Source organism: Mesitornis unicolor, unplaced genomic scaffold (genome assembly GCF_000695765.1).
Source record: "Mesitornis unicolor isolate BGI_N332 unplaced genomic scaffold, ASM69576v1 scaffold5332, whole genome shotgun sequence".
Lineage (NCBI taxonomy): Eukaryota > Metazoa > Chordata > Aves > Mesitornithiformes > Mesitornithidae > Mesitornis > Mesitornis unicolor.
Genome location: NW_010167009.1, coordinates 132,657 through 154,348, shown reverse-complemented (window position 1 = coordinate 154,348; position 21,692 = coordinate 132,657). Strand labels below are relative to the sequence as shown.

At 40.2% G+C, this 21,692-nt stretch overlaps 1 protein-coding gene across 1 annotated transcript in view; it reads left to right on the top strand.

The window, feature by feature from the left end:
• The first annotated feature begins 1,738 nt into the window (after positions 1 to 1,738).
• FRMPD4 (FERM and PDZ domain containing 4) overlaps positions 1,739 to 21,692 on the top strand; it is a 112,330-nt gene continuing 92,376 nt past the window's right edge. Inside the window, 1 exon segment of the mRNA XM_010178513.1 lies at positions 1,739 to 1,853. Coding sequence (XP_010176815.1) covers positions 1,816 to 1,853 — 38 coding nt within the window. The 5' untranslated portion in view covers positions 1,739 to 1,815.

Sequence of the window (21,692 nt, the reverse complement as noted above, 5' to 3'; positions counted from 1 at the left end):
AATGCCTAAGCTCAACTTTACATGAAACTGCAAGAGAGTGTGTTGAAAGTATTTGTTTCTTTCCTCAGATGTCTGTTTTTAGTTCATTTCTTTGATTAGGAATGGGCTAGTTGCGTTTATCTGGGGTAGTGTTGCATATCTGACATTTATGTGTTTCATTAGCCATGATTAATTGTAATTTTATTAAGATTTCTAGCAAGTTCAAATATTAGACTTAAGCCCAGTCTTATGGCAAATACCAGTGTTTGAATATGCTAACAGATATGTTTTTCTACTCCTTGAAGATAGAGTACTTAATGTAATTGGTAAATCAGATTATATCTAGCTCTCCATTGTAATGCTCTACTTTACATGTAAATTATATTTTGAAGCACTGTATCTTTTCTCAGTAGTGATTAATCCTTGAAATAAAGTGGGAGGGGGAAGTAGCTAGTTCGTTTTTAATGATGCCTTCCCCCTTTGGGAAAGATTAACTATGCACAACTTTGTTGAGTTTAGCAATTTGCAATGAATTGTTGAGTTGTCCATGGAGACCAATTCTGTTCCTTCAGAAGTGTGTTCGCCAGGTTACATTGTGCTTTGTTTCTCTAAGGGAAATAAGTTCTTACATCTCTGTCGAAGGCAAGAGATAGTAGGTTTCTTGCTAGTGTTCGAACTTAAATAAATCTGGTGACTAAAACTAAGCTGTAATATGTTTGATGGGTGAAGAGAAGGCAACTATTTCAAAACATGCTCTTATTATGTGTGGTTTTGGTTTACATGTCTAAATTTCGGATGGTATTCAGTGTTGTGTGCTGGTTCATCTTTGCCTGTCTATGATGTGCTCTCAGACGGTCTTTAGCATCATTGGTTCCCCTGTGGGAAACTATGGGGGATTCTCGCTAGCTTTATCTTTTTTTGTGTATGGAGTCAGTAGATGACACTTGACAAAATGTTTCAGATCCAGTGGGAAAATGCTGTCACCTGAGAGCACTGCTGAATCACCCTTAGCTGGGTGCGCTGTGTAAGGTACTCCTTTATTTAAACCAGTATGGCTTGACTCTTGCTCGGGAGTGGAATACAGGCAGAGAGTGCTCGAGCAGTGCTATGTGACAGTGTGTGTGTGCCCAGAGACACTGCAGCCTTCTGAAAGTTGTTTTGAGGAAGAGCTTAATGGATAATGATCAATTGCAGTGACATCTGCTTATGGAATCAGTTTAGCATCCATACACAGAAGTGTTATGACCTAATTTCATTCCAGCAGATGACACAAAAAATGGTTTGCTAGCAGGGAGAATGGGTACTGGTGTTGCTTCTTGGGCCAGGCAGTGCACCATGTGTGTGCTCTGCAGCCATGTGGCGAGTGGTTTGCTTTGGTTTGGTTTCATTTGGTGGATTTTTTCCTAAAACTACTGAGAGCTGGCATTTGAACAGAGGATGGCGATGAATGAAAATGCTCCCCGTCCTTTGTACTAAAAGCTATTGAAAATGAGTATTGTGGATGTGGGACTGATGGGGTATGACAAAGACCATTAGAAATGACAGTGTTTCTTTCTACTGACTGGAAGATTATTACAAATGTGAGTAGACCTGCTAACCTGTTTTCCCTTGCCTAGGTTTTGGCTGGCTGTTTCACAACTGTGAAAGTATTTGGATGCCAAGTGGATGATGTGAAATAAGTAAATTGGAAAATAAATACAACAGACAAATAACTTGTTTTCTTTCTTTTTTCTCCTCCCCTCCCCCTAAAATTGCAGCCACAGGAACAAGTCTTCAGGCTGGCCTCACTCTTCAGGGACCTGGAGCTTGAACCAGGGGACACCTTACGGATGGGAGATGACGGCAAACAGAGATGGAAGAGACTACTTCATCAAGTAAGTGGGCAGTGTGAGCTGCGCGGTCTGTAGCACAGCGCTGCAGCCCTGCTCTTCTTGCATCTTCTTGGAATCCTAATTCCTGCTTCAACCTTACGTGATTAATGTTCAACTATTTTGATTTATTACACAGAGGTAGCTCTGACTGTACTTCACTGTGCCTTGTTTTGTATTTGGTTATTTCATTTACCCAAGAAAATGCTGATGAAAACAAATATCATTAACAAAAAATAAAATAAAAATAAAAATGCTATGTTTAAAGAATGAGGCAAAAGGTCATTTCTGACTGAGACTAACAATTCTCCTCTGTCTCTGCTGTGTGAACTCTTTTAATTTGTCTAACATATTCATTACACTGGTAATAAGAAAATGTATAATTTGATCCTGTGTAGTAAATATTCTAATTTTTAAATTTCCTATAGTCTTTTTGCTCTGAATTTAAGACTATTTGCAAAATAAATGTCTGTTTGGATGATGTGATTGTAAACAAGACTGACTTTTGTTTTCCCAGTGAAAACTGTGCATAATTATTCTTTAAAGTCATTTAAGTGGCTTGGATTAAATACAGTTCGCTGTTCTAGCAAATGCACTCTTACATGGCTCTGGAACTTCTTCACTAGAAAGGGATGATGGTGGTTAGCAGAACCGTTGCTTGATTTTGCAACATAAGTTTCTTTATCTTGCATTCCATTTTCAAGCCTAGCATTTTGGTTTTCATGTGAAGAGTTGGGGTTTTTAATTATTATTTCATTTTTTATGTTTATCAGTCTGTTTAGAAGGTTGGGGGTGTTTGAAAAAGTCCTGTATGAGAATTGCAGTTCTTTCTTTTAACACAGAGTAGAAGAATTGGACCTATTTTAAATTGACCATTGAAAACCCTTAATTCATGTAAGATAATTCACTTCATCTGCAAAACCAGAATTGCACAATGTAAGAGCAAGGATCCCTGTTACTCTGCTTTCTCTCCCTCCCCTCCTTCACCCAGGGTGTGTGCCTTGGCTTTCTAGGAGGCATTTGCTTTTTGGAGCCAAAGCAAGATGAGCAGCAGAGTGGTGTCCTGCAGGATTGCAAGATTCAGTGCGATTTCAGACCTGTCCAAATTGGAGCACGTTGTCTGGGTTAATGAGAGCTCAAAAGCTGACTTTGAAATGTCATCGTCTTCATTGAACAAGTATTTAACATGCTTTGCGTGTTTGTAAGACACTGAGTGCAGCGCTGGACAATGTGAAGCTGAATGCCAGACACAATATAACTGTATTAACATAAGGTTTCTGCCTTAACTAATTAGGCTTGTCGAGAACTATAGGTGAGCTCCCGAAGTACCGTGCAGAAGGGACTCTGCTGCTTCTGGTTGATGAAGGGACCTGCACGCCTTGAGTGTCCATTTTTTCTGCAGGCTGTTGGGATGTTCTCCTCTGTGTGGTTGAGATCCGTTTGAACAATTGATATCCTGCTTCTGAGGAGAGGCACCACATTTGATTCCTCCTCTTTTCTCACTGGTCACATAATGGGATGCTGCACTTGTTGTGTAGCTGTAAACAGCTGTGGCTTACAAAATGCAGTGCATTAGTACTCATTAATTTTGCAATTTGGGAATGTTTCCTAACTCTCAGTAGCTAATGATTATTTTGTTTATTTTTTGGATTGCCTTTTAGTACCTTAAAGTGCCATATCCCTCACTGAAATGCAGAAAACAGCATCTAGGAATAAAAAATGCATAACAGACAGTGCCAAATTACGCCTTAAGTAATGTTAGGCTTCTTGTTGTTGTTGTGGCTATTCTGTTGTTGTGGTTGTTGCTTATTTTTTTCCCCATCCTCTTATAAGGTGCTTGTTCTCTATTCTATTTGTGGCCCTGGTCTTTCTTCCATTTTTCTTTTTATGTGGGGAAGAATATAGATTGCTTTAAGGGGTGGAGAGAATGAGACCTCTGGGGAAGCTGGTCTACAGAAGAAGCCTTTGATATTTTGTTCTGTACTTACTTACACATCGATATCTCTGATCGGTCTTAGGTGCAAGTTGAGCAGTGCTACATGTGAACACATCTCATGAGCTGTGGTTCATGTTGTATCAAATGTTTTAAAGCAAGAACATTGCCTGTAACGCATGCACCAGCCATGTCTCCAGGGTAGGAATGCATCTTACATGAAGTGGCAGTCCCTGGGATACATTAAACCCAGTACCTTCAGAAACTGAACAAAACCAGGAAACCAATTGGAACCCTGTACTGCTGCACCAAATCACCATCTACCCACCATTACTCATGGACGTCAGCCCAAGTAGCTACTGTGATGTGACTGGGCGGTTACATGACATATATCTTCATTTTAGAAGAATAACCAAAGACTGAATACTAGTGACCTTGCCAGCAGTTCGTCTGTGAAGGTATAGGGTACCTGTCCTTACAGTGCCTGTTATTTGTCCAGGGAAAAGCCCTCTCTGGCTTTCAGAACAACTGCTTTTGCAAATACCACAAGAAGCTACTTAAACGGAAACACTATTTAATTTTCTTTCCTTCATTTTTCACCTCTGGATTTTAGGAATGGAGTTTTGAGATGGTTGTTGACAGTTATGTCAAGAAAAGCAGGAGAGAGATCAGCAACATAGCATTTCATATTGTCCCGAGGCTTTTTATAACCATACAGATTAACAAATTGCATCACACTGAAGGAGAAAAAGCAATTCAAATCCTCTGCTGGGTTTTGATTAAAGATGTATAAACCAGGTATTATCACAATGAAATGTGCGCATGAGTTCTGTACAAGCAAATGACATAATTCATAGCAACATTAACTGCTTTTTAGTTAAATAATTTACTTGGTGCCACGTGTACATACCCATTCAACTGCAAGCAGACATACTGTAATTTGGAAGTTGTGGAAAGAATAGAGCATCCAGGAGAATCTTTTTGTGAAATGAAAAGTAATTACATAGTGTCGGTGCAAATGCTTTAAGGCGTGAATGGGAAGAGGTGTTTATTCTTTCTGCTGAAGCAAATTTGGTTTCTTTCAAATCTCTGAAAGCCCTTATGGCCTGAGCTAATCAGGGGCAGCTTCCATTGCTAGGCAGCACTTCGGTAGAAGTGTGAGAAGAGCCTTTTATCAAAATGTTTTGAGTTGTCACTATCAATTCGTTATCTCTTCTGTACAGATGGCCCAACCAGGGTCATTTTGCAAACCTCTAAAATACTTTTTCTTAAGTTTAGGCCATGGTAAATTAAAGTTTCAGAACTTCACCCGTTCCCTTTTAACTTGCCACTTTTACTTGAAATAGCCTTATGAGATAAGTAATACATTTCAGTATAGGAGGGTGGCAGTCATCTAGTGTTCTTCCAGCATGTTTCTGTACTGCAAAAGCTGTATTAAGCTGGACCTTTACTATGAAATAGTTTGCAGGATATTTAACCGTTTTCATGTCCTGTTTTCGTCACACATATTATATATGCTTTTTAGTATATGATTATGAGAAATTTCTGTAAGGATAATTTGGATATAACCATGATACTTATTAAAAATATATTTGGTGTAAGAGTAGGGTTTCAGGGAGATAGCATGCAAAGCAGGAAGATTTTGGCTGATTTTATTCCCAAAGGGTTTAGCCTCATAGCAATCTTGGCTTGCCTAAGTTGCCACTGACTTTTGGGCCTTCACATTTTCACCCTTTCCCTTGTGTCAGTCTTCCTGCCTGTCAGACCTGCAGGGGAGTTGATAGAGGGAAATAAACTGGCCAAAGCTAATAAAAAATCAATCCTATAGAGAAAGCCATGAATTTTTTGTCAGTTTAGCTCCCTGAGCCATTCCTCCAGTAGAGTTACAGAATAGCTCTGTATAGAAGAAACTTCTGGAAGTCAGAGGTCCAACCTCCTGCTCGGGGCACGGCTAATGCCAGGTGCTGAGCAGCATCGCTGACACACTAAAATACTGAATGATGTGGGAGCAGGGTTGCAACAGAGTTGTGTTGGCTTAAACTGCCTTACATCTGTACTCTTAAGGTGCAAGTTGAAGTAACATTCGCTGCTGTTGTTTGTCATACCCTTTTTATTCCTATTCCTGTTTAATTCCTAAGGTATTAGGTGCTTTGGTGATTTTATGGATCTGGCTTCTATCATTCAAATAAGGAGCAGAGACTGTGAAATAAGATCAGCTGAAAGAAAGTGTAGCCCTTCCAATGAGGACACAAAGCAACAGCAGTCCCAGTAAGGTGTAGTCTGTTATTACACTCTTAAAGTAATTTTTTAGATAGGTCTGTTAGGTCAGCTTATCGCCATGTCCTTGATTGCAGGAGGTGCTATTGATCGTGTTCACTTTAGCTCTTGCTGTTGACTCAGAGAGGATAACAGGGTCTGTCTATGTTAGCAGTAGGGTTTGCTCCCTGTTTTGTTCCAAGGACCCTGACCGTCTCTACTTCATGCACATTAGCTTGCTTCTGTGTTCCAGTCTGGAGCAAGCTGAACAAGCAGCTGGGACTCCAGGCAAGAAATGAAAGGAAGCTCACCCAGACATCAAAGCCGACAGCATCTCTGCTTGACTTGAAACTATGGGTCAATCTCCAGAGTGCATGGAGATTGAACCTGAACATCGGAAGTCTTTCTGAATCTTATGTTAGTGTGACATGGTTGCTACAGCAGTTGAAACATGTCACAACATATTTTGATACCTTGAATGCCTACTGTTGTTTTTCACTGGTGCTTTTGTATTTAGTAACACTAAATTCTTCCAGACTTCTTACAGGTGTATCTGCAAACTTAATTATTTTTTATTCTAAAGTATGTTATATCAGCTCCTTAATTTTTGGCTTGTGAAACTGTTACACTTTGATTGCCCTTCCTTGGCTACGTAGCTATGAAATGTGAAATTCTTCAGCTTTTGCCCCATACATATAACAGGGATACAATGTTTGTGTTGTTTGGTAGCTAGCACAGCTCACAACATCCTAAATTCTCAAAGCACAGTACAGTATTTCTTTACAATACAGCAATGCCGTGATTTTTCTTTACACAAATACTTAACCTAAATTGTATTTAGTAGTCTTCATCTTATTCTTTCAGTTCTTGCTGTGCTTAGAAGAGAAAACTCATTAATGTTTTCTGAATGGTGGAGTAAGTTCCTCTGTATGTGTTGTGTGGGTCCTATCAGGCCAGCGTGGTCTTCCTTGTACACCCGGTTCTCATAGCTGACCAGCAGAGTGGGATGACAGAACACAATCATTGGTGGCATTAATGGCATATCAATCAGGCACCCTGCTTATTAAGGACCACTCATTTATACCAGATGCAAAACTAAGGCTAACAGCCTGCTAGTCAGTTTACTCCAAAATAAATAAACAGAGAAGACGATCAGACCATTAGCTTTAAAAAAAAAAAATCTCTTGGTATATCTATCCCTACCCTAAACCTTCTTGTCCATGTGTTCTGCAGGTGGTACACACCTTTTGGTAGTTTAGTCCTTTCTCAGAATAGTCCTCTGGGGTTTACTCTGTTGGAAGGTTCTGAAAACAATAAAAGGCTATAAAATACAGGGAAAGCCTGGATTGTAGTTGCAGTGTTGTTCATCTTCCTGGGTTTTGAGACAGATGCTGCTATTTGTGCCTTAAGACTACCGTAGTGCATAAGGCTGTAACGAAAGTTCAAAGCCACAGGAGCTACCTCCTGCCCTGTAGGTACGATGTTATATAGCACTTCACTGAATGCATTACATTCCTTCATCTCTAAGTACTGGACCAGTGTTGCCTAGGTTCACTGGAGATGTTATATGGCATTTGCAAAATATACAAGCCACACCACTGCTGCTCTTCCATCCTCCCTCAGTCAGCATGAGAGCACTTGTGCTTATGCAGTGTGTCAAAAAGAGGGTTCATTTCCTTCTTCTTCCGATTCGGGTTAGTGATGTGAATGGAGGCAGTCTGTATGCCAGGATAATGCCTCCAGCCAAAGGCTGACTGTGGTGTGACGCTCTGGGCATCTCCACTCTCAGGTGAGACACCGAGGGAACAGGCATTGGACTCACACTCCCTGGCCCACTTATTCCCACGTCCCTAAAAGGAACATCCAATGAGATTGAATGGCAGGCAGTTTAACAGTGATAAAAATAGTACAACCTATATAATTAGCAAATATAACTCTTAGCTACAGGTTACAGTAAAGACTAAAATGCTTCCTAGGATTCAAATGTACATTTGTACTGAGTCTTCCACTATTACATTACATAGGATTAAGAAAAAATTAGAGCAGATATAAAATCTTATGTTTCAGACATGCGAGTGAGTCAGCTGCTGACTGCCTAGGGCTAGGACGAAACTTCCTGTATTAATCAGGTTATTCTATAATTACAAGGTTTTTTGCACCTTCCTCTGAAGCGGGTACAGAGTGCTGTCAGAGACAGGATACTGGACCAGGCGGACAACAGGTCTGATTGGTATGGCAATTCTTGTATTTTGTCTTTCTGGGTTTTTTGGGTTTTTTAAATTCCCTTGTCACTAATACGGACTGTTGATAGGAATAGTGTGCTATTAGAGAAAGAGTGCTACTGTGCTCCTTTCAGACTGCATACAAATTTGCTTTCTGTTGCTAACGGTTTGACCTGCTCAAGGACAGGATTGTATAGTGGAAGGGGGAGTGGGGCAAGAAGAGGCAAGCAGCAGCAGGGATGCATGAACACAAGTGACTGTTTAAAGTAAACCTGAATAATTAGAAAAGAGAAGAAGGAAGATTATATAGCAGCCTGATTGTCAGTGGTCTGCCTAGAGACAACTCAGGCATATGGTGAAAAAGAAAGTATTGCAAAATCAGTTCAACCTCCTGAAAAGAGAAGATGATTTAACAGTCGTCCTTCCTTCACAGAGAGCTGTTGCTCTAGCCATAAATATGGTAGGCATGAATACGACAGACAAAATGATGTTAATGTCGACCGGGATAAATCATTCTTATAATGGAGGGAATAATAGCAAGGAGATGCTGGTTTGTCGGGTTATTTTATTTTAACTAGAGCATGGAAAAATGGAGAGTTCATTGCATTGTAAGGCAGCTTTAGCTAAGCCAGTTGATGTGCAGTCAGTGAGGAGCTAGCCGCAGCAGCGTGGCTCATTCCCTGTCGGCTGGCTTGCCCTTTCTGAGTCCTCTGCACACATGTGCAGCCATCGCTTGCTGAACCAAGAGGATTCCTCACACTGAATGGAAAGGTGTGGGGAGTTATACAAGAAGGTATGAATGGGTGTGAGAATACTCAGAGGAGAAGAAGCTTTTGCTCAGTCATTAGCCTTGGGTTGCCTCAATGTAATTGTACCAAAATGGAGTACAAGGAATCATGTACTTTGGGCCTCTGTTACAGCACCATCAGTATCTCTGGTCTAGTCCCTAGTGCTTTCACCAAACACAAACTGGATAAGGATGCCCTGAAATTCAGAGAAGTGTTGCATTCTGAAAACTGTTATTCTTATGCGTTTGAAGGTAAATTAAGAAGTGGAATACAGCTTCTGGAGCAGAACATGTATAGAAAAGAAAAATCAAGTTCTCCTAACCCAGGTTCAGAATGTACAGAGGTGAGAAGATGAAAGCCTCATTACTGTTGGAGTTCACATGCTTCTATGTAGACGTTTCATATGGCATAACAGCATCTCACCTGTGCATTACAACATGGAAATACATCTATAGAAGCATTGCTTCGGTACACCGGGCTACCCTTCCTGGGATTGTAAAACAAATTAATCCCTGTTAACAGTTTGTGTGAGAATGATAGCCCCAGTTGGAGTCTGCTTTTTCAAACCTCTCTCTCATAAAACACAGTATGGTCTCTACAGAATTGAGATTAAAAGCACCAAGTTCTGGTTCTGCAAAGCAATGCAAGTGGTTGGGAGTGATGGTGGTCTCGAGGAAGCTATGAAGCCTTATCTCGGGTCACATGCTGGTATCCCCAGTGATGCCAACCAAGGGGCTCTGTATATGAAATAGAACCAGACTGCCTTATAGTCTGTAAAAATAAAGCATGGAAAGCAACTCCTGAAATGCTAAAAAGGTATAATGATCCTTCTGGCTGTACATTAGCGCCTTAGTGGCCACAGCCTTGAAAAAGTAAATAAGGTAAAGCTGTCTGATACCCAGTGGTGGAACTGGGACTTTTCACAGCAAAGGTTAGGTGAAAATTTCCCCTGGGCCTTCAGTTACGGCATTAAGAAAAAAAATGTGCTGGAGCTGGGTTATAGAGCAGAAAAGGGGGTGGGAATTATCAGAGTATATTGCTACTGTTTAAACAGCACGGTTGAAGTACACCAGTTCATCATGGTGTATGTACAGAATTTAAAACAAGTTATCTAATATCTTATGCTGTGACAGGAAAAACCATACTGATGATGCCTCTCCAGCAGTCATTCATATACTGAGGAACTGAGGTGTATGAAAGCCAGCACTGAAGAAGCTGTATTTATCCTTTTGGCTTGATTTCTGTCATATTAATCTATTTACAGCTTTCTATAAAGAAAATCAAATATAAGCCTACTGTAAAGAGTTCTTATCTGGATTGTTATTGTAGAACAGCAAGGTAATTTGTTTTAGAAAGACAAGATGATACTACCAACAAAAGCTTTTCGAATTTTAATTCTCATTTAGGTTTTAATTGGCCTTCTAACAATAAAATACTGCCTAATTATACTCAAAATGCTCAGCTCCCAAATATAATGCTAAAAATCCTTGTATTATGTATGTTGTCATATATGTGTAAGATTAAAGTGTAGAAATAGTTTAGCTGAACTCAAGTTAATCTAGTCATTGACAACAATATGACTTACTGCAATATTTTGAAAGCCATTTATCTAATATTCGCTAGGATTCTGTGCCGTTCCACAGAAAAACTTCAATTTAAAATAAACTAATCAAACTGTGTGGCTGCGCAATTAAATATCACCATGGTAACAGGGATTAAGCACACAAGGTAAAGACCTGCTGACAGTGCAGAGATTATTTCAAGTTTCATACTCTTCCAGCAGTAGCCAAATGAATTTACATTTTCTGTATTGAACACTGGGAGACATAAAGTGAAAGAGATTGAAGTACTTGTGTGGCATTTTGGGAATTCAGAGAATATTTTCCTGACAGGGGAAGTAATTAGCTGGAATTACAGGTAGGAAATAGTGTTTCATAATTAAAACCTGGAGTGGCATATTATTTAGGATACAAATAGCATTGAAAAACTGCCATAGTTTAAGAAATTGAACAGTATAATAACACTATTTTGCTTTTAATATTTAAGTGAACCTTCTGTTGCCTCTTTGTGTAACGAGGAAATATGGTTATTTGCAGCTCTGCTATGAAGTAACATTTCTAATGTGTAATATGCATATGAAGTTACAGTGCAGATAGATCCACTGATATTCAGTGAAGACACAGAGTGATGTGTTATTCAGTTGTAACATTGCTGCTTGTCTCTGGCTCTATTCTTAGCTTTATCCTGTGTATTTATGAAAAATACTGGAGGCGCAGATCTGTAGGCAAGTGGAGTTTTCAACTTTTGGTGGTGTGTTTCAGGGTTGGTTTGGTTTTCATTTTTTCAGGTTGGCTTTTGATTTGGTTGTAGAAGAGCTATTTTGATCATAGTGGTGTGGTCTCTTACTGCTGCGTCGAGCTGAAATGCCTGGTCTAAATTGGGAGCCTTACTCACTGCCTTTGGTTTATCAGCAAATGTTCAGTGTGATCAGGGGTGTTGTAGTCATGGGCTCTTCGGTCCAAGAAGTGCCTGCCAATGGTTTAAGGCTGTGCTGATTTTTCCATGAGATCAAACTTATGAGGACGTCTTCTGTCACTTTTTTGTCAACACGTGAGAAGTGGCAGTGAGCTGCCTTCAGTGTGCAGATGATCTGCAGCTCTTCATCCTGTATTAGGCAGGACTCTGTAATGCCTCAATGTTGCTGAGATCAAGCTGAATGCTTCCCATTGGTGCTCACTGTCCTGAGGTTTGTCTTGGAATCGTGCTTTTCTCGTTCTTTGTGGTAGACTGGGCTTTCTACCCTTGCAGAGCAGATCTGCTGCTTGGAAAATGTCTTTAAGAGGCCTGGTGTTTGATGGGCCCACAACTGCACCGTTTCTGTGGGCATCAAAACTTGCCAGACCTGTTAGAGTGCATTTTGGTGTCTGGTGTTGATTACGAGAGTCTATACCATCTTTGATATCTTTGGCTCCTTATTAATGTCAAGCATAAGCTTAGGTCTCTGTGTGTAAACAGTTGTTTTAGCTCTGCTTTTGTGAAGACGTGTTGCTTCAGTTTTACTAGTTGTCCAACATCCAGTTTTGTCGGCTTTAAATTGAAATGTCTTTCCCTGCACATTAAGATGCAATTTGGTTTTAAGCATCTTGGGATGAAAAGCCTTTGTTAAAGATTAATGATAATACTGCAGTTATATCCAAAATCATTGCATCCGGCAAGTTCCTAAAGGAGGAGGTTAATGCAGAGCATATTTTGTAGGTATGAGTGAGGGAAGTATCTGTTTACAGTGGCACTCCTTTGTCATACAAAAATGCAAAAGCCCTGTTAAAGTTAGCTCCTGGCATAAGCATCCAGCAAATGTAGAAGGAAGAAGCAGTGAAATATTGGTGAAACATAAGGTAAAACCAGAAAGTCAGAGCTATATGGGAGAAGTTTCTTAAGAAACAGCTTATGAGATCCAGGAGGCAGTGTCTTAGGAGTGCCATAATGGGTAGTGCTGTACCTGGGCTTGATCAGATGGGAACAATGGAGTTTTACCTGCAGTCTAAAGAGGTACTTTCTATTTCTCTTCCTGTTTATAATGGCATTTGGTACAGCATTTTATTTTTGCTGGTGTTTTCATTGTTTTTGTTTAATCCAGTTAGTGCCTTGAGCCAGACAGCAGAGCTTGGGCAAAAAGCCATGCTGGTAAAAGACATTTTGTTTTGGGCCACGAGGGGCTGATTCTGACAGCTCATAGTAATGTCATTTAGGGATTTTGTTGCGTGATTCCTGCTTCCAGCATCCTGTTAAAATGCAGTTCAGCCATTTTGACAGCATACTAGGAAATGTTGAGCTAATGGTCTACTTTTGAAAAGGAAACCATAAACGATTAGCTCAACATCAGTGTTGCACACTGAAAAGCCTCAATGTTCTGGATGGGAATCTTTTTAGTTAAAATATATGTACAAAAATTAGAGGTTTTCATGCCGTCAGACGTAAGCCAGGATTGTGGCTGGGTCTTGAAAAGGACTTGGTTCCCCAGAGTGTCACAACGTGACCAGCCACAGGTTTCCAAAAGGCATTCAATGATCCCCAATCAGAGGTATCCAAGCATATCAGTATCCTCAAACTCCGTTTAAAAACAGCCCTGTTAGTTTCCCAACTAGAATTAATTAAAGCAAGTGCACACTAATGGGCAGATCATAGGGACCAGCTGCTTTCATGGCGTGAGCCTTCAGGAATACAGTTCCTGAAGGAGGAACCCTATCACCTGAACATAATGTGTAATAGCTGCACAGCTGGTCCTTCAGCCTTGCCTCTGTGACTTGCATAGGCAATCGAGCCCCGTGCCGAAAACCCGAATGCTGTTAGGAACAGCAACAGGACAAGCCTTTCTGTAGAGCTGCTCAGAGAAGGAAGCGTGATTGAGTTGGCTTGTTCCTTTTCCATAAGCTGCTTCTTCTGCAAGCTGTACTCAGAGTCAACTGGTGTTTTCCTGACTTCCTTAGAGAAAGAGGATGCCGTGACTCTGCGTGCTCAGTTTCTGGCAGCCTAAAACAAGTTAGCCAGGTAGCACTTAGCTTACTGTTACTGTTATTTGATTTTGTGCTCAAATTTGAAGAACTGGCCAGCTGAGCCTTCAGACGGATTTGCTCAAAAAATCATGGGTTTAGTGGTTGGGGTTTTTTTGTTGTTTCTTTATTTTTATGCTACAGGAGTACATGAAGTCTGCCACATAAAATTGGGATCCTTGTGTGCTTCATAGTTATATTTTAATTAGCAGATGGTAGAAAAACATTGACTTTATTCTCATTTTTTTTGTTGCAATGCTGAAGTATTGTAAGATTAACTGAGTTTTTCAAGGAGGGATTTACTGTCACCCTCTCTTCCCCAAATCTGTGTTAAAACTTAAGAACTGCCTGCACATTTTTGTAACTACCATTCAGTGACAAATTAAAAAGGCAAGCAATCCACATGTTGCCAGGCTAAGTGTTGTGCCATATTTGAAAATCATAATGATGTTTTCATGTAAATATTAATGATTGAAAAGTGCTTTTCTGTAGAGGCTTTGGCTGGATTTACATAGAATACAGCACAAATGCTTGTGCTATGGGGAAGAAAAAACAATAGGCATTCCCTACTGAGCTTTTAAATTATTTGGACTATTTGCCCTTCTCAGGCTATCATAAAGCTCAGCATGGACTATCTGAAAATTTATTTGGCTTCTTAAGCATTTTTTCACAACTCAGGCTGATCTCTGTACTGCAACAGCTAAGCTGCTTCTGGCATCTGACTTTGCTACTTTATAATTGCTTTGGTGTATCTGTGCAAGGCAGCAGATGCAGGTGGTCTAATGGCTGCATTATAGACAGGCTGCCATTTTCAATATATCTGAAAATTCTTATTTTTACTGGACAGCTTAATGTGGATGTATATTAGACTGAGGTGGATTCTCAGGGAAGAAACTCAGAGGGAAGTGCATCATTCCTCATGAAAGTACCAGTTTTAAAAATCAGCATAATGGCATAGAGTTGTGTGTGAGTATGAGAGAAAGATACACATATATGTGTGTGTATATATGTACACAAATACAAATACATGTATCTCCTTTTGTACAGTGACTTTTGCTGATAATAAGAAAAGAAGCCTAAAAAGTGTGTTACATTTTTAAAGAAGACATTTTTAATCAGCTGGCTTTATATTCTAGTTTATAAAGTCTCAAATCTTACAATGAAGTGCATACATCTGAAAACTGTTGGAAGAGAGGCATAATTAGCTGAATAACCACATCAGTAAAGACATTGCAAAAAAGCAACAAATGTGCAAGAAAAGGTTAAAAGGGCCAACCAACATAGAAAGTTTCTTGTATAGCAGAAACTAGAGCTGAAGTGAGATTTGCACAAATTCAGCACGCATTTCTTCTAAAAATAAACTGTTAAAACACCTTGCAAGTGGCTCTTAATCCATATAGAGGATAAGCACAGGAGAAATGGGGGGTTCTATGTAGAGAACAACATATATGAATACAGTAAAATTCAAAGACATGATTGAGGATTAATAACAAAATCTTCCCAATGACCTAGAATTATGTGTTCAAAATGACTGAGTAAAGGAATCTCAATTTATTAGCTGAATTGCTGTGAGACATCCAAGTATTGTCTTTTGGGTATGTCAATGGTAAATGCCATTGCGGAGATAGGAAAGTATTATTAATTGTGGCTAGACATGTTTCAGAGGGGAGATTCAAACTGTAACAAATGCAGAAAATTATGTTAGGATGATTAAGGGAGGGAAAAAAATCATTGTATGAGGGAGTCTAGAAGACATAGATTTGTCTAATACAGCGAAACTGAGATCCAGAGGGAATGAACACCAGGAAGAAATGAGAACTGTTTAAAACAAAAAATAATTTGTGTCAAAGAGCTAAAGAGACTATTAATTTAGATTGCAAGGGAGAAGACCCTTAAACACTAAAGCAATGGAGCTCATTCCCAAGCTTTCAGTTACAGCGCTGGATTGAATAATGCAAAATGGGTTTATGCTGATGATCGGTAAATATTTAATGTTTTTGATAGTGTAAAATAGCAAGATGATGGCAAACCAGTTCCATTCCTATTTCCTGTGAGTCAAGTGGCACTTGTTTCTTTAGCATGGAGATCGTGAAATCTGAGCAACACGTTTGCAAACCAGAATTTAATCCACTGTATGCCCTTGGAACCTTTTGCAGATATTAATGAAATACAATTAATTATCTCTGTTAGACAGATTACTCAAGGCAATTTAGATTACCACATAAAAAGTGGAATAAAGAACAGTGGTTTTAGTAAGCATATGGGTAATAAAATTACTTAAATAGGATGATATTCAAGGAGATGATACAATTTGACCAAGCTTTTAGATAACTGTATAAATGCGCTTTTCTAAATGCTGTCACAGAATGATAAATTATAACTCCATTTAAAAAATGCATTCATTGACAGATAGGAGAAGAAATATTTCTCCTTAAATGTTTATACATAGTATCAACAAAATGTTTTTCGGAAAATGAATGCTATCATCAATCTTATTAAAATGAAAAACATGGATGTAGGCTGCAAATATGAGGACAGGTTCAATGAATCGGGAGTATTTCTTGCTAGCAGATTTGAGTTTTATGCTGTTGTCTGATAATAACTGGGATGAGTTATTAATTTCTTCAGGCTACACTGGCAGTCCTTTTCTGCCCACCTATATAAAAAAGTAATTGCTAGTATCTGATTTAACTTTTTTTGAAGCACCATTTAGGGAATCCAGTTGCTTGTGTAAACTTCTGCATAGCTATAGTAAATATATTACCTGATGTTAGGACTATGACATTTTTGAGTGACTAGACTTTTACTGCCAGTAATGTAAATGGTAGTGTTTTGAAAATGTGCTAGTTTGACAGCTCCTTAGAGACTCAAAAACCAACAATTTGAATTCATTTGACATGTATATGGCACAAGTTGCCAAAGCCTCTGTAGTTCAAGCATCCTGTGTAATAGTAAAGTTCTTTTAACGCTACAAGTTACCTTCACACAGGCTGCTGGTTTTGTTTTTTAGTGGTTTTGTTTATACCTTTAAGGACTGACTTTTATTTTCAGTGTTCAATATCAATAACATACTTTTTTAGACAACAATTTCCTTGAACAGGCCCATCAACAACTAGAGGCGTTGCAGTACAGGTCCTACAGTACCGACCACAGCTACCCAAGTAAAAGCCGCGCTTAGAGCACATTTCAAGAAAGTATAGATGTAAAGTAGTGTCAAACAAGGGATGCTCTTGGAGCAAGACAGCAGGCTGTGTATGGTCAGCATGTTTTGCTGTGTGTTTTAAATGCTCCACCAGACCTCCTTTCTAATTGGGCCAATGTCTGCTTTCCCTCCTTATCCTAATGTATGGAATACCAACACTTGTTATGAGTTCTCAGACCTTTTCATTCTTACCCCATATATTTTACATGTTACTGTTTCAATTAAAGTAGCACAACTGAAATAATGCTAGTCAAATGTAGAAGATGCTTTAAGGGAGGACAAGTCAACAGTACAAGCTAGGAGATGATGTGCTGGAAAGCAGCCCTGAGGAAAAGGACTTGGGGACACTGGTGGATGAGAAGCTGGACGTGAGACACCAATGTGCATCTGCAGCCCAGAGGCCAACCGCATCCTGGGCTGCATCAAAAGAAGTGTGGCCAGTAGATCAAGGGAGGTGATTCTGCCCCTCTGCTCTGCTCTGGTGAGACCTCACCTGGAGCACTGCGTCCAGCTTTGGAGTCTGCAACACAAAAAAGACATTGAAGTGCTGGAGTGGGTCCAGAGGAGGGCCACAAAGATGATCGAAGGGCTGGAGCAGCTCTCCTATGAAGACAGGCTGAGAGAGTTGGGGTTGTTCGGCCTGGAGAAGAAAAGGCTCTGGGGAGCGACCTTCCAATACCTGAAAGGAGTCTATAAGAAATCTGGGGAAGAGCTGTTCGGTAGGACATGTAGCGATAGGACGAGGTGTAATAATTTTAAACTAGAAAAGAGTAGATTTAGGTTGGATATTAGGAAAAAGTTTTTCGAAATGAGGGTGGTAGATCACTGGAACAGGTTGCCCAGGGAGGTGGTGGAGACCCCATCCCTGGAGATATTCAAGGTCAGGCTTGATGAGGCTCTGAGCAACCTGATCTGGTAACATTGTCCCTGCTTACTGCCGGGGGGTGTGACTGAATGAGCTTTAAAGGTCCCTTCCAACCCAGTACATTCTATGACACTCTCTAGACCAAAGGGGATTTCTCCAAGTCCTTGTCTGATAGCATCAGGCTGCTGCTGCTGTTCTTCATCCCCAGATCCAGCTCTTCAGTGAGGCTGAGCACGCAATCCCCATGCATGCAAATATGTGCATACACACTCTGTACAGACACAGCTAACTGCTGAAGTCATGCCTACAGGCAACCAACACCTTTGCGGGCACCACATCATCACAAAGAGCACACACATAAATCTGACCAGTACAAACGACCTGATCCTGTTCTTATCCATCAGCAAATCAGGCTGCTTGCTATTGGGCCATGCTTACACACACACACACACACACAACTCCCACATAAATGTGCAGAAATGGGAGTTTCCAGTAGCTGATCTACACCTATGGTCTTCCCCATAGCAGACTGTTAGGCCCAGTCTCTCCAGTGTCCCACCCCTGATTTTTTTTCCTATTGGTTAAACTGGAAGAGGGTAGATTTAGAACAGATATTAGGAAGAAATTCTTTAGTGTGAGGGTGGTGAGACACTGGCACAGGTTGCCCAGGGAAGTTGTGGATGCCCCCTCCCTGGCAGTGTTCAAGGCCAAGTTGGACAGGGGTTTGGGCAATCTGGTCTGGTGGGAGGTGTCCCTGCCCATGGCAGGGGGTTGGACTGGATGAGCTTTGAGATCCCTTCCAACCTGAACCATTCTATGATTCTATGATCTCTACCTAAATCTCTACCTTCTTGTGACACCATCACCTAGATAACCATCACTCTTACATAGTAAGACGGATATGGTCCCCTGGGCACAGTTGGCCTTGTGAGTTCACTCTCTAGGGTTTGGCAGGGCTCCCCTCTGCTGTGATCGTCTTTCATGTGGCCCCCGCTCACCAGCCCGTGAAACACGGCCAGCCCTCGCCGTGCTCTCTGTAACTCTTTGCACTTCTCACTCTGCTGTGTGTTACAGCCAGCTGTTTCTGTTGACATGCCTGGTAGTTTTTCGTGGTTGATTAGCTGAACCTCAGTTTTTCTGCCAATTAAAAGAAGAAAATAGAAATTATCTGTGGCACAATATGTCATGAGTTAGAAGAAAGGATTTGGTCTCCTTTTTTCAGTGATGTTTGGATTCTAATTTTGCATTATCACCATTGTATTTGAATCCTTTCTAACAGTACCTCAGGAACTGTAATTTTTTATTTATGTGTGCTTTCTCTCCAGCAAAGGGGGATTCTATCTAAGCCAGAAAATGTAGATTTTTTAAAAGATGTACTGCTTTATGTGTGTTACAAAATCTCAGAAAAAGATGGGATGAAAGTACCAGGTTCTGCTTGGTCTCATTTCCTTTAAAGAACTGCTGAATGCCTGTCATCTACAGACCCTTTTTAACTGTTTGTAAAAGCATGTTTTACCATGCTTTCCTTGACTGAGCTGAATTTTTTTGTTCCCTTTGCTTTTCTGAGACCTAGTTGGTATTTTGAAAACCATCATCCCTTTCCTGGAAAAACAGAAGTTATTTTCTCAGAGGTCATTACAAAGCTTGGTTCCCAGCCTTTGAGAGATGTTTGAAAGGTGATCCACTCATCGCCTTTCAGCCAGGGATGTCATTTCTGATGTTGCTGTGAAGTTCTCCCATGTTAAGAGCCTTCTGAAAATTTTAGAAATTGCCATGCTGAGTAGAATGAAGAAACTGAAATCTCCAATAGAGCATCCATGCAGCATGCCCAAAAATTGTGTGGCAAAAAACATGCCAGTAATGACTGCTAGGCATCAGAATGGAGAGCTGATGAGGAAGCTAAGGAATTGCAGGGACAATACAATTTAAGGAGGAAGTAGTGTGAATGGCAGCACTTGGATTACCTGAGTCCAAGACAGTCATTAGGAAACAGGAGAGGAGGAGGTTTAGATGGAGAAGAATTGGTCTGACAAAGAGTTGGGATGCGGAAAGATGCGAGGACAGAGGAAGTAACAAAATGACAGCTGCAATTTTTCTGCAGGACGGTGGCACTGACTCCTGATCTGGTTGTGACCTGTGATAATCTTTGCTACAGTTCTGCAGAATTTCTTTGCTTAAATGTTGGTCTGGATGCTCCCTGGTTTTACTATCAACTCTTTGCTTATAAATTCTCTGTGTTTATGTCTGTCATAGGGATAAGAGCATTAGGTCTGCAGCATGAATGTTAATATTTTACCTTGTCAAATGCGCAAAACACATAATTGTGTGTTATAAGCAGATATATAGTCTACATTATTAAACATTATCAGAGTTCAGGAGTGCCGTGAGATGAGTTAAATATTGCAGTTCTTGGTAACTGTATCAAAATTTATCTTAAAGAATAATAATTTTTAGCTGTCCTGAAATGTGACTGCTAGTAGTTAGTTATAAAGTGTTCGTTCCATGCTGTGTTGCTACCTTTTGCAGAGGTGTTATTAATAGTTTAATTATGTATACCAGTCCCACTGGCAATATGAGGCCACAAGATGAATAAAACAATACAAGTCTCCTGTACAGACAACATTTGTGTTGTATGTTATTATAGACTTTTAATTATAATAGTATAAAATTTGTTGTTGAATTTAGACATCAGTCGTCATCACAGCAAATAAAAAGCCAGATTCCCTGCCCATAGGTCAGCTTGGCTTCATTAATGTCAGCAGAGTCCCACTGATTTACACCAACAGAGATGACACAAAAGCACTTGTTGTATTTTACTGCCTCTCCCATGAGTTGTGCTATTGCAGTTTTTCATTACTCCTAGAATAACAGTTGATTTTTTTCCCCATCTTTTCCTCTCTGTTAGTTCACTGTTTCGTCAGCCTCTTCAGCTTGGATATATCCTTTCGTAGTTTAAGTGTAGAAAGAGGTTTGGTGTTGTGATGTTTGTCCATAGCTATTGCTGAGGAATTTTAATTTTTACTTTTTTTTTAATCAGAGAGAATAGGCAAAGTATGTTGCGGTTTTTCTACATTGTAAGCTGGCTGCCTATAGCCTTTGGCTTCGTTCTGCTGTCAGTCACTCTTAAGTGTTTATGGATGTGAATGATTGTCCCCATAGTACAACCCAAACTGCAAATAATTGAGCACCTAGTTTGCTTAATTAGGCTACCAAATTCATTATGGGGACCTTGATGCACTTTTCTTCACTAAGTGTGTTATGGGGTCATTTTGCTGGAATGGGATCTCGGTTGTTACTCATGAAGAAAAAAGACCTGATCAAAAAATGGAGGTCTGCCTGCCCTGCAATAGTTGCTGTGAAGGCTGTGGTCAACGCACCCCAGTCAGCCTTAAATGAGCTGGCTCGGGTACCAGTAAAAATCTTGCTATAGCAGCACCAAGTTTAGGCTGATGTGAAGCTGGGCAGCTCAAACCTGTGCTGGGCTGTGCTCTGCAATGCAGCAGCTGGGCTTCCCATGGTACCCGAGCACACCGGCTGAAAACTGTGCATGGTTCGGGCTTCTCACAGCTCAGTACTCAAGTCTTCACTTTTAGAGATAGTTGTCCTTATTGATGGACTCAGATTTTTAGCCTGACCTGTCTTCTGATGGAAATACTCTCTGGGGTTGTACTAGTCTTTTCTGCATGGGAAAGTCTCATATATTTTGTTACAGTTAACAGGCTCTGTGAGAACTTGCATCTGTATTCTGTGAATAATTGTTTTTTTCAGCTTGGTTGCTATTTGGGATAAAATATAATGTATGTTACTGTTTCTTCTCTTCCTGATTGTTTCCTGACTGGAACAAAAAATACTCCAAAATGCACTTTCTTCTACACAAAATAGCCCATTCAGAGCTAGTCAAGTTTTCTTTGACTCCTTCCTGAACATGGGAAACTGCATTTGCTTTTCAAAGTGATTCATGCCTTCACGTTGGACAGATTTGTCCACTACCTGGTGAGGTAAGCCCATGATTCCTGTTTCCTACGCAAG